Below are 12962 nucleotides of genomic sequence, written 5' to 3' on the forward strand. Positions count from 1 at the left end.
TCCTAGGTGTGTCATAATGACTTAAAAGTGAAAGTCATTAAACCAATGACTTGTTACATTGTTCTCAGTTTGTGATGCCCTTAACCCTTAAGAGAGGGTCTCAGTGCTTGTCACGTCAAGCATTTGGTCCTTTGGAGGTTGGAAATCGTGGAATTACAGGCATGAGTCACTGCGGGAGGCCAAGGCTTTTATTTCTAATCATTGCCCTCAGGCACAACTCAGCACACTTGGGAAACACCGACCTGCTCTAAGGTTAGAAAACAGGGTCTTGTTCACCCCTGTACCCAGAAAGTTGAGGATGGTACCAGAGACAGAGCAGTAACTCAAACATGCTTGCTAACGGCTGGGCACAGTGGCTCATGCCTGTAATTCCAGCACTTTGGGAGGCCAAGGAGGGCAGGTGAGGTCACAAGTTCAAGACCAGCCTGGTCAACATGATGAAACCGTCTCTACTAAAAATGCAAAAATTAGCTGGGTATGGTGGCGGGCACCTGTAAATCCCAGCTACCCAGGAGGTTGAGGCAGGAGAAGCGCCCGAACCCGGAAGGTGGAGGTTGCAGTGAGTCCAGATACCACTGCACGCCAGCCTCGGTGAAAGAGCAAGATTCCATCTCAAAAATAAATAAATAAATAAAATAGTAAATTTTATGTCATGTTACTTTTTTTTTTTTTTTTTTTGAGACAAGAGTCTCACTCTGTCACCCAGGTTGGAGTGCAGTGGTACAATCATACCTCACTGCAGCCTCAACCTCCAAAGTTCAAGTGATCTTGCCGCCTTAGCTTCCAGGGTAGCTGGGACTACAGGCACATGCAACCATGCCCAGCTAATTTTTTTTTTAAAATAGAGACAGGGGTCTCACTATGTTGCCCAGGTTGGCCTCAAACTCCCAGCCTCAAGAAACCCTCCGACCTCAGCCTTCCAAAGTGCTAGGATTACAAGCATGAGCCACCACCTGGTCTTACTATATTTTTCTTAAGTGAAAATCTCCCTGGTGGTCTAGTGGTTACGATAGGGGGAAAAGATGAAAATTAAATAAGCATATAACCATAACGAGGCTCCATCCATAACAGCACCATGATAAAAACTGTCTAAGAGGGGAGTCCAGGAGGCAGAGGAAGGAGAAAAGGGAGGGCTGGAGCTGGGACCCTGGGAAAGGACATGACCAGGGAAGGGTGGGGAGCCTCAGGAAGAGGCCCAGAGCGGGGAAGAACCAGAAGGTGGGGCAGTTACTGAGAGAAGGGAAACCCTAGGCAGAGGGAAGCCAAGGCCCAGCAGGCTGGGTGTCTTCTCAGGAACTGTGCTCTGACAGCCTCAGGATCCTGGGCCTTAATTTGGGTCTTTTAATGTCTTGATCTCTCCCCTACACCAGGAAACCCTCAGAGGCCCAGGCCCACTCCAGGACACAGCCCATGGAAAGTGAAGCCTGCACCAGTGACCTGCATTCTTTTTTTTTTTTTTCCCCGAGACTGAGTCTCGCTCTGCTGCCCAGGCTAGAGTGCAGTGGTGCGATCTTGCTCACCGCAACCTCCACCTCTCAGGTTCAAGTTCTCCTGTCTCAGCCTCCCGAGTAGCTGGGATTACAGGTGCCCACCACCGCGCCCAGTTAACTTTTGTATTTTCAGTAGAGATGGGGTTTCACCATATTGGTCAGGCTGTTCTTGAACTCCTGACCTCAGGTGATCCAACTGCCTTGTCCTCCCAAGGTGCTGGGATTACAGGCATGAGCCACTGCGCCCAGCCGGCTTTCTTTTCTGTGAGAAAGCTGAGAGCCAAACTAACCCCAAGGGCCACGAGGCCTGCGCAGATCACTAGTACTGCAACAGGATCCCACAGAAATACTGCGGATCTGCTTGCAAAATAAATGCAGGACCAGCCGGGCACGGTGGCCTGTAATCCCAGCACTTTGGGAGGCCGAGGCGGGTGGATCACAAGGTCAGCAGATCGAGACCATCCTGGCTAACACAGTGAAACCCCATCTCTAATAAAAATACAGGACACAAATACTTCTTACCACCTGCACTACTACCATCCTAAAAAGTATTCTAGGTTGCAGGAACAAACCATCTTAACTGGCCTCCCTGCTTGCTGGCTAGTAACAGCCGGTGAGTCTGTTAAATTCCAAGTGAGACCATGTCACTCCGCTCAAAACCCTCCAACAACTCCCATTCCACTCCCTCAGACCCTATGGGTAGTGAAGAATTAATCTTACTTGGAAGTCTGGCCTTTACCCTCGGCTACTGTTAAGTGCCTTCTAGACCCATGGAATGTCCCAATAGGAGTGAGCTTTGGGGACAGGCAACCTCTGGGGGAAATGGAGACAACTAAAGGCCTTAGCCCAAAATCCCCGCAGGGGCTGAAGACTAAAGGTCAGCCACAGAGCACTATGTGATTAAGCACCAAGGGAATTCGGCACACCCAAGGATCAAGTGAGCTTCCCTGGTTGTACCTCCATCATGGCCGGGAAGAGGTACCAGGACTCCATTGCAAGAAGACAGCAGGAAGCTTCCTGTTTACCTCCCTCCGACCCTGCCCCAGGCCTCTCATCCTTTGGCTGGTTCTGGGCATGCTTTTGCTGTAATAAAACCATAATCCCGATACCTTCCTGAGTTCTGTGAGTCACTCTAGTCTATTACCTACTGAAGGTGGTCATGGGCACCCCGAACTTGCAGCTGGTATTGAAGTGAGGACAGACTAGTGGGGACCATGCCCTCCAACCGTGTAGGCTGCCAAACTCTCTGTACCCTGTGTGACCACCTTATTACAACTGTCATGATCTGCCCACTCCGACGAGACTTCATCCCTTACTCCTCTTCTCACTCATATCAGCCAGGCTCCCACCCCTCGGTCCCAGGAAGCCCCTTCCCCAGATACTCACCAGGTGAACTCCCTCACTTATTAGGCCTTTACTCACACATCACCTCCTTGGTGAGGCCTCCTCTGGCCCCCCTCCACCCTGAAACACCTTTCCTGCTTTACTTTCTCCTCCATAAAAACACTGTCACCGTATCCACCGCACTACAACTGCTGTGTTTTTTTCTTTGCTCCCCACAAGAGTATCAGCCTCAAGGAGGAAGGAATTTTTGTACTGTGTTCCCTGCTGTGACCCCAGAACAGGGATAGTTTCTGACATGTGCTGAGTGTTCAACAAATTCTTGAACGCATGACTTCTAGTATCCTTTAGAAATACCTTTTAAAAACCAGACCATCACACCCCTACCCTCCGTGAAAGGCCGAGTCTGCAAAAACAGGAAAATTAACTATGTTTGTCTAGATAGAGCCCTTTGCTGAGGGAGATGAAGTTAACAGTCGGCAAGACCGAGGATGTCCAGAGAGCCCTGTGGCCCGGCGTGGGTGAGGCACGGGTGCTATCCCAGCCCTGACACCTCCATGCTGTTGACTTTGGGAGGACCCCCTTCTCTGGGCCTTGGTCCCTACGTAAATAACGAAGTAGTTGGAGCAGCAGACTCGTGGGAGGGGAGGAAGGAGAGAAATCCCTGCTATGAGAGATGCAGAGGGAAGACAGGACCTCACCAGGCAGGGGTGACTTTTATTTGAAGGCAGAAAACACCCTATTTGGGGGTTCATTTATAATCTGCAACCGTTTTGTTGTTGTTTTTTAAAAAAGGGGAAAAAAGAGAAAAACCAGAACCCAAAGGGTCTAGGAAGGAAAGGAGGGTAGTGGGTCCACGTCAGGCTGGGGTCAGGCCACATAGGGGAAGCGGAGCAGCAGCCCTTCGTGAGGCTCCAGTTTCAGGCGTTCCAGCTCAAGCGGGGAGCCCTCCTCACGGCCTGGCTGGGTGCTGAGCACAAGGTCAGCCTTGGTTGGCAGGCTGGCGCTGGCGGGCAGGTCGGAGGCCTGCAGCCCAGCCGAGAGGCCCACATCCCCAAAGTTAAGCACTACCAGAAAACGCTCATTCTGGTCCCAGTGGCGGATATAGGAGAAGAGTCCAGGCCCAGAGGAGAACGTATGGAAGTCCCCATGCAATAGGGAGCGCTCCTTACTCCGCTGGTCACTCAGCTGCCGGAACAAGGAAAGGAGGGAGCCAGGGTCTTCACTCTGGCCCTAAGAATGATAAACACATAGCGGAAGCGTGTGAGAGGTTCCCCGGTACAGACTTCTACAAGCCCGGCCGCCTCCCCTGGTCATGTTCTACCCATCTAAAACTCTTACCTTCACAGTCATGTTGGCACTTACAGCCCCTGGGATGTCAGGGAAGCTGGACTCATCCCACAGCATGACTGGAGCCTCCACAGGCTGAAATGCAGAGAAAATAGGACTTAAAAAAGGCCTGGGGTCAGGCATGGGGGCTCACATGTGTAATTCCAGCACTCTGGAAGCCCAAGGCAAGAGGATCGCTTGAGCCCAGGCATTTGAAACCAGCCTCAGCAAAATAATGAGCCCTGATCTCTACTACAAAATTTTAAAAAATTAGCTGGGTGTAGTGTCCCTATAGTCCCAGCTACTGGGGAGGCTGAGGAGGGAGGATCACTTGAACCCAGGAATTTGAGCTTGCAGTGAGCCATGACTGCACCACTGTACTCCAGCCTGGGCAACAGAGTGAGACCCTGTTTCAAAAAAAAAAAAGCCCTGGGCCCACTGTCCCTTATCCCTCTTCCCATTCCCATCCTCATCAATATATAACCTCCCCTACTCATGTCTGGCTTTTTTTTTTTTTTTGAGACGGAGTCTCGCTCTGCTCAGGTTGGAGTGCAGTGGCTCGATCTTGGCTCACTGCAACCTCTGCCTCCTGGGTTCAAGCGATTCTCCTGCCTCAGCCTTCCGAGTAGTTGACTATAGGTGCTCGCCACCACACCCAGCTAATTTTTTTGTATTTTTAGTAAAGACAGGGTTTCACCATGTTGGCCAGGCTGGTCTCGAACTCCTGACCTCAGGTGATCCACCCACCTTGGCCTCCCAAAGTGCTGGGATTACAGGCATGAGTCACCACGCCCGGCCTGGCTAACTTCTGCTGCATGAGTGAGGCAGGCTCCCACCTCAGGGTCCTCACACATACACTGTTGCGCCCCAGCCGAGAGCTCCCAGATGACTGCCAGCCAGCTCTCTCACTTCCCTCAGGTATCTGCTTGGTTATCTTACCAGGTCTCCCACGGCTGCTCTCTATAAAACAAGCCCTATCATCCCCTAGTCTCTAGGCTACTTACCCTGCCTTCTTTTGCATAGCACTGATCAGCAGCTGGCATTTTATTTAGGCATATCTAGTTATCTAACCACCTCCAGCTCTCTTGTGCAATGCTGTATCCTCAGCGTAACAGATAAAAATTATTCTATAAACATCTGTGGAATAAATGAATAACTGGTTCTATAAACATCGTGCTGATGGCAGGGTGCAGTGGCTCGCACCTGTAATCATAGCAGTTTGGGAGGCCAAGGTGGGAGGATCACTTGCGCCCAGGAGTTTGAGACCAGCCTGGGCAACACAGTGAGACCACACCTCTACAGATTTTAATAATTGGCTGTGGCCAGGCACAGTGGCTCACACCTGTAGTCCCAGCACTTTGGGAGGTCAGGGCAGGCAGATCGATTGAGCCCAGGAGTTGGAGACCAGCCTGGGCAACAACAGTGAAACCCTGTCTCTACAAAAATTAGCTGAGCGTGGTGGTGTGTGCCTGTATTCCCAGCTACTTGGGAAGCTGGGAGGCAGAAGTTGCAGTGAGACATAATCGCACCACTGGAATCTAGCCTGAGCAACAGAGCAAGACCCTGTCTCCAAAAAAAGATTAGCTGGACATGGTGGCACACACCTATCTATGGTACATATCCCAGCTACTCAGAAGGCTGAGGTGGGATGATCACTTCAGCCTGGGAGGCGGAGGCTGCAGTGAACCAAGATCATGCCACTGCACTCCAGCCTGGGCAACATAGTGAAATGCTGTCTTTAAAAAAAAAAAAAGTCGGGCATCAACAGTAACCCTGTGTCCAAAGCTTGCGAATGTCTTTGTAGTAGTACCCCACCATGTATTTCTTTCTTTTTCTTTTCTTTTCTTTTTGAGAAGGAGTCTTGCTCTGTCACCCAGGCTGAAGTGCAGTGGCGCAATCTCAGTTCACTGCAACCTCTGCCTCCTGGTTCAAGTGATTCTCCTGCCTCAGCCTCCTGAGTAGCTGGGACTACAGGCGTGCACCACCACGCCTGGCTAATTTTTGTATTTTTAGTAGAGACTGGGTTTCACCATGTTGGCCAGGCTGGTTTCGAACTCCTGACCTACGGTGATTCACCCGCTTTGGACTCCCAAAGTGCTAGGATTACAGGCGTGAGCCACTGTGCCCAGCCACTGCCATGTACTTCTCTACTTATTTGTCTGGCTCCCTCACTAAGCTATGAGCTTCCGAGGGCACAGAGTCTAGCACAGTACCCACTGTCCAAAGAATAAAGGAATGAATAAATGAATGGTGGCTACCATAGCAAACATCTGCCAGGTACCAGGAATTACCATTAAAAACATGCCCTCATTTAATGCTAATCACCCTTCAAGAAATGCAGTAACACAAGGGATGACCAAAATTCAGAAAGGTAAAATAATCTGCCCAAAGTCACACAGCTACCCAAACACTGACTAGGAATCAAATGCGTTTTCACCCCAAGGCTCACGTCTATCTGCCGCCATCCCCAGAATCATCATAAGATGGAGAAACAACCTCCCTGTGATAGACAGACAACAAGCAGTACCTGTCCAGGAAGGGCAGCTGCCTTCAGGCCAATCTCATCCCCGTAGCTGAACACAGGGGTCCCTGGCAGGGTGAAGAGCATCAGCTGGTAGAGTCGGAGAAGTTGAGCCGGCAAGAAGGAAGTCAGGAGCCCTGCCTGAGACAACTACAGGGAGAGACACTCCGGTGAGCCCCATAACCCACCTCTGCCTCCGTCTCCCAGCAACGCTTTCTTCTCCCATCTGCCCCCTTTCCCACCAGCATGGTACTCACACTCCAGCTGCACCAGCGATTGCCAGTGGCATTCAAATACTGTGTGACTAGGGATTTTGTATGCTCCCCAGTAAAGCTGGAATCAGACAGGTATGAGCTGGTCAACAGCAAGTCTTTGTTGGATTCGAGTAGGCTCACGATCTGCTGAAGGTCGGAGGAGTTAGTCCCTGCAATCAAGAGCCTGCAGAAGGGAGGGAGGGGGTCAAGGTTAGTATAAGAAAGAAAGAATGGGGCCGGGCGCAGTGGCTCACGCCTGTAATCCCAGAACTTTGGGAGGCTGAGGCAGGCGATCACCTGAGGTCAGGAGTTCGAGACCAGCCTGACCAACATGGAGAAACCCCGTCTCTATTGAAAATACAAAAATTAGCCGGGCGTGGTGGCACATGCTTGTAATCCCACCTACTCGGGAGGCTGAGGGAGGAGAATCACTTGAACCCGGGAGGCGGAGGTTGCGGTGAGCTGAGATCGTGCCATTGCACTCCAGCCCAGGCAACAAGAGCGAAGCTTCGTCTCAAAAAAAAAAAGAAAGAAAGAAAGAATAAAGGTAAAGAAAGTTCTCTAGACTAGGAATCCCCCCTTCTTAGGCCTAGCACTCCACTGAGGGGTTCCCACAATGGAACTCAGTCAGCAGAATGGCACCCGCACCCACCTATCTTCACTGAAGCCCTTGGTGATGTTTTCCCACTCAGCCAAGAATGAGGATGCATCCTAGAAAGAAAAAAGTAGAATCAAGGAACAGGGAATATTACTAGGCTCTGGCTGAGTCCCTCTGTTCTCGCCCAAGCTTTGTCCCTAATGTGGAAAGGGAACTCACCTTCAGATTCTCTATGTCCCGAACCTGGAACCCATCCACGCCAGCTTGCAGCCAAAACTCCAGAGCATCCTATACGGGACAGAAGAATAGAGGACAGACATCAATTCTTAGGAAAAGGCTCAGAAAATTCCAGCCCACACTAAACCTCACCCACCCCACACTTCCCCGGGAGCTGGGGAGAGAGGCCTGTGCCTTGCCTCTGTCTTCCCCACCTGCACTACAAAGGTTTAGCCTTTGGACCCTTCCAGTTCTACCCTTCCACTGATTTTCTTAGTGCTACAGCATTTTAGTTCTCTATTCTTGCCTCTGGCAAATCACACAGCTTCACCTTTGAAAGCTACAGAAAAGGCACCAGAGAAAAAGTACATCCATAAACAAAACTTCGTTTAACACTTAGCATTGGAATGTTAGTGTATCTATTTTAGAGATGAAGAAACAGAGAAGCAAGGAGACACATCCACGGTCATTCACAATCAGTGAGCAGCAGACAGGATCTAAAATGTCAGTCAAGATGGCCCCTCTCCCAGTTTCCTGAGGTCTGGGGAAGGTGTGAGCACAATAGCTGCTCAGAGCAAGGCCAAGGATGAAAGATTGAAATTCAAAGCACAGCCCCAGGGCAGTTTAGATTTGAAAAGAGGCCAGTGCTGCAGAATGGAATCCTGGCAGTCATCCTGCACACACCACAGAACTTCACCCTCACTCTCCTATTCTTCCCTTTCTCTGGGCCATGTACCCTCTCCTCTGGTCTCCATTTCCATCTGAGACCCTCACGCCAAACCATCCAAAAACATTCCCTCATCAGCATCTTTTAACAGGTCCCCTAGTAAATGGCAAGGCCTAAACTGGATGATCCCAGGGTCCTACCCAAATGCTGGGAGTCTAGACTTCTATCTTAGAATCACAGCTACCAGCAGGGTCAGTATCTGCTTCCATTTTTGTTCTACCCATGCGGAACATGTCAGTGTCCGAGCACCCAGACATCAGGAGCTAGGGTAACATTCGAAGTCCTACTCCTAGCCTGCTGAGCATAGATCTGAGCCTATGGCAAATTAGATACCTTGCTGGTTATACAGGGAATTGGAAAACATCTATAAAATCCTTGGCACAGTCCCAGACACAGAGTACCCCAGTGCTTATCATTTCAGACTGGGCTCTATTCCAAATACATCAAACAAGAACTGGGAAACCAGTCAGCACAGGATTCCCACAGAGAAAGGGCTTCCTCTCTCAAAAGAAAGAAAAATCAAACTTCCAGACTGACATCTGAGAAGGTCCCTTCCTGTCACTGTCTCATCCTCAGAGTCAAGGAAATAAGAAAAATAAGAGGTCAGAAAAGGAACAAGAAAAACAGATGTGCTGTTGGCCTATCCTTTGGCTATAGGAGGAGGCATTCCTGCTTGGTCCCAAGGAGCAAACGGACCCTCAGCTGCAGCCAGGCTGGGTCTACAGGGCTTGCTGTGAAAGGACCATTCCAGCCCCAGCATCTGACTTCCACCAGCCATCAGCTCCAACACTCACCTTCACCTTGGTGGCCACACTGTCAACCTGGGTGGAGAACCACAAGTTCTCACCCCGGTAGTTGGGAGTGAGGTCCAGAATGACACGGATGCCTAGAATAATGGAGGAAGACGCAGTTATGAGACAGTCTATGAGTTAAGGGGAAACAAGGAAATCACAAATGCAAGTCACTGAGTGTTTCCTATCTATTATTTGGTACAAAAACTTGAATTTGAACCCTGGCAAAATTCATTCCATTGAAACAGATGTGAGCAAGGGCGGGCCTTAAGATACCGGAAGGCAGGCCAGGTGAGTTCAAAACCAGCCCGGTCAACATGGTGAAAATCGTCTCTACTAAAAATATAAAAATTATCCCGGTGTGGTGGCACATGGCTGTAGTCCCAGCGACTCAGGAGGCTGAGGCACGAGAATCGCTTGAACCCCAGAGGAGGAGACTGCAGTAAGCTGAGATCGTTCCACTGCACTACAGCCTGGGCGACAGAGTGAGACTCCATCTCAAAAAAAAAAAAAAAAAAAAGATATTGGAAGGCAGAAAGTTTATAGTGCAGAGAAGTGGCCCCTGTGTTCCCTACTCCCAAAGTGAACCTTTTTAAACATGTGTCTATACTGAGTTGTAAAACAATATTTGGGATTCTTCCCCCGCAAAGAACCTACTGTTTTACAAGTTTAAAACCACTGGTTTAGTAAATATCTACATTTTGCAAATAAAGGCACTAAAGCCCGGAAGTTAAATGACCTGCTCAAGATCCCACAGCCAAATAGAAAGCCCCCAAACGACTGGACAAATCCATTTTGGGCTGAAGACTAACAAATCTCCCCTCTACCTGCTTTAGGAAAACTCAGAGCTAGTTAGGAGGAAACGAGACAAAAGTTCTATCCTACTTTTCCTCTGGCCAAGTCCTTTCTAGCTGTTTCCTTGGGAACCCCAAGATACCCACTCTTTTTTTTAGCCGATTGCAAGAGACTGTCAAAATCTTCCTTGGAGCCAAAATTGGGGTCGATCTGCAGCAAGTCGGTCTGAGCGACATCGTCCTTCTGGTTCTTGTGAAGTGGGCCCAGCACAAGGCCCTTCACCTTCAGAGAGCTCAGGTAATCGAGACGCCCCTTCAGACCTGAAATGGGGGGCTGGGTTAACAGGTGAGGCCCCTCTGAGGGGCCCCTGACCTCTCTACTCTCCCTTCTCCCAGAGCCTAAGGATGGGACGGGGAGCGGGGAGGGGGGAGAGGGGGTGACGGGGAGGCGAGGCTGAATCACGAGACTCAGAGGAGCTGATGTAAGGACTCCTGCACATTACTTGAGAAACCGGTTGCAACTGGCTTCTGGCGCCGCGGGGAGGGAGGACGCTGAGTCACCCACCCTCGTGACAGAGTGAGGGGCGGGTCGGCTTTCTTCAAAGAAAGGAGGGAAGGGCAATGTGCCGGGGAGGGGGTGGGGGAAGAGGGAACGGTCGTCGGTACCGGATGGAGGGGAGAATCATCTAGATCGTCTGGGGACAGGGGAGGGGGTCGGTGCAGGCCACCAGATTCAACCCGGGGCGGCGGCGCGCTGCACTCACCCGCCAAGTTGCCGGAGCCGTGGCCCTGGAAGGCCTGAAGGTCGCCGATGCGGTAGAGGGCGCCCGTGTGCCACCACTTCTGCGCCGGTAGCTCGCGACAGCGCGGCGCCCGCACGATTATGACCACGGCACCCGCCAGCATGCCGAGCCAGCCGAGCCAGAAAAGCAGCAGCAGCACCCAGCGGGTACGTACCCAGCCGGGACTGCCCGCCACCTTCAGCAGCTCCTCCTTGGACAGGCCCGTGAACTTAGCGGCGGCTACTGCCTCCGCCTCGTCTTCCGCCACCTTGATCTTCACCAGACCATTCTTCTCTGCTCCCACCACGGCCATGGCAGCCCCAGACGCCGCGTTCATCGGCTGCTTCTCGGGTTCTAACTCATTCAGCTCCACCTCCTTCATATCCACCTCGGTGTCCTGGCTCATGGTGCCTGCAGAACCGGCGACACGACGAAGCTTGAGGTCAGATGGTGTCTCAACCCCTGCCCGGACCCTCGGACCCAGAACGGTCTCCCGGCCTGTGTGCCTCCGCGCAGCTTTGGCTACTGCATCTGCTCAGCAACAGGCGCGGCCTCTGGGAAGGGGCAGCGGAGCCCCGCCCCGGCCCGCCCCTTAAGGTGGAACCTCGGGGACTGCCCCAGCAGTGGGCGGCTCAGGGTAGTAAAGTCAGGAACACGCCTCCGACAGTACTTCCTGCGTCGTCCAATTTCTCATCTCCAACTTGTCTAAACCTAAGGTTCTTTTCAACCTGACTCTAGGAAGGCTTGGCACGGAGCCACCTTTAAGGGGACGAGGCCTGTGATCCTCGCCCAAATCCCGAGGCCCCTCCAGTGTCCTTTAAGCCTTACCGCCCCCAAAGGCCCCTCTTCTTCCGTTCCGGCAGGCTAGTAACTACCCCAACACCATCCTCCATTTGCCCCTGGTTCACCGCCGGGTTTTCCCAACTTCGCATGGCTCCTTGCGCTGTCAGAGGCAGCCAGTCGCAACTTCTGCCTTTTCCCCCACCAAGGCTTGCCCTCTCAGGCCTCTGGGACTTGGCGCTAGACCTCTGCTTCCATGCACGGCTTACTCCCACTCGTTTTTCAAGACTCATCTTGAATTTATTTCAAGTAATTCCTCATGCAGCAACTATTTATTGTGTACTCACTACAATACTTTGCTTTGTTAACTTTATTGAATTAACAAGAATCCAGTCTTCTTCACAGTACTTTAAAATGAACTGTTTGGGCAGGAGAGTTGAGGTAGACACCCCGCTTCTTATCCTACCCCACCCCCAGCTGCTAGCACGTAGATGTTTGGCACCTAGGAATCCAGAAGAGACTGCTAGGGCTGTAACGAACATAACAGAGCTAGGTCTCAGAGGCATCCACCTTCTTCCTAGAATAGACCAGAAGATGCCATGGCCAGACTCTTTCCCACCTTGCAAGGTCTATCACGGTCATCCCAAACTCCACCACGGTCCTGTCTCCCTATCACTTCACTATGTTAGGCCTTGGAGGCAGCTGATACTGCAAAGGCTTTGAAGAAGCCTAGAATTCCCTCCACAGGGTCCTTGGATTGAAGTGGGGCAGAGAAAAGGTTCACAGCAGGAAACCACCGGACATCAACAGCATGAGGTGCCAACACTCTCAGGAACTCCTCGTTCCTAAACAGTGCCAGCTGGGCTACTTTCAGAGAGGAGCTGGAGGAGACCGGTTCTTTCGCCCTTTCCCACCTAGGCTGGAAGCCAAGATTGCTGTGTATTTGGAAGAAAGCAAAAGCCAAGGTCTTAAGTAATAGCACAGAGAAAAGGATCATCTTCTGCTGGTCCCCTCCGCAACCCCAGGCAGCCATCCTCATCCCCACCCTAGGAACAAGGGGTGCAGGGGGCAGCCCCTGGGAGAAGGCGAGCAAGTGCGTTCAGATCAGTGCTCAAAGATGATAAGAGGTCCAAGGTGCCCTGCATGTGCCGGATAAGAAGTGCCAACCAGAGGTTCTGAATGGACTTTATCTCGAGCACAAATGCTCAAGGCTGGGCGCAGTGTGACTCATGCCTGTCACCTAGCCCTTTAGGAGGCCAAGGAGGGAGGATTTCTTGAGGCCAGGAGTTTAAGACCAACCTGGACAACATATTGAGACCCAATTTCTAAATAAATAAAT

At 51.3% G+C, this 12962-nt stretch overlaps 1 protein-coding gene across 4 annotated transcripts in view; it reads right to left on the minus strand.

The window, feature by feature from the left end:
- Nucleotides 1–3528: 3528 nt before the first annotated feature.
- SLC3A2 (solute carrier family 3 member 2) overlaps nt 3529–12962 on the minus strand; it is a 31118-nt gene continuing 21684 nt past the window's right edge. For all 4 annotated transcript variants that reach the window (XM_028833334.2, XM_077962507.1, XM_028833333.2 and 1 more), the window contains 9 exons: nt 10826–11254; nt 10209–10382; nt 9271–9362; nt 7753–7821; nt 7588–7646; nt 6939–7119; nt 6688–6831; nt 4173–4256; nt 3529–4064 (listed from right to left, as the gene is read on the minus strand). In XM_028833334.2, the coding sequence (XP_028689167.2) occupies nt 3702–4064; nt 4173–4256; nt 6688–6831; nt 6939–7119; nt 7588–7646; nt 7753–7821; nt 9271–9362; nt 10209–10382; nt 10826–11254 (1595 nt within the window). In that variant the 3' untranslated portion in view covers nt 3529–3701. The remainder of the gene's footprint in view (nt 4065–4172; nt 4257–6687; nt 6832–6938; nt 7120–7587; nt 7647–7752; nt 7822–9270; nt 9363–10208; nt 10383–10825; nt 11255–12962) is intronic.

This window comes from Macaca mulatta, chromosome 14 (genome assembly GCF_049350105.2).
Source record: "Macaca mulatta isolate MMU2019108-1 chromosome 14, T2T-MMU8v2.0, whole genome shotgun sequence".
NCBI lineage: Eukaryota > Metazoa > Chordata > Mammalia > Primates > Cercopithecidae > Macaca > Macaca mulatta.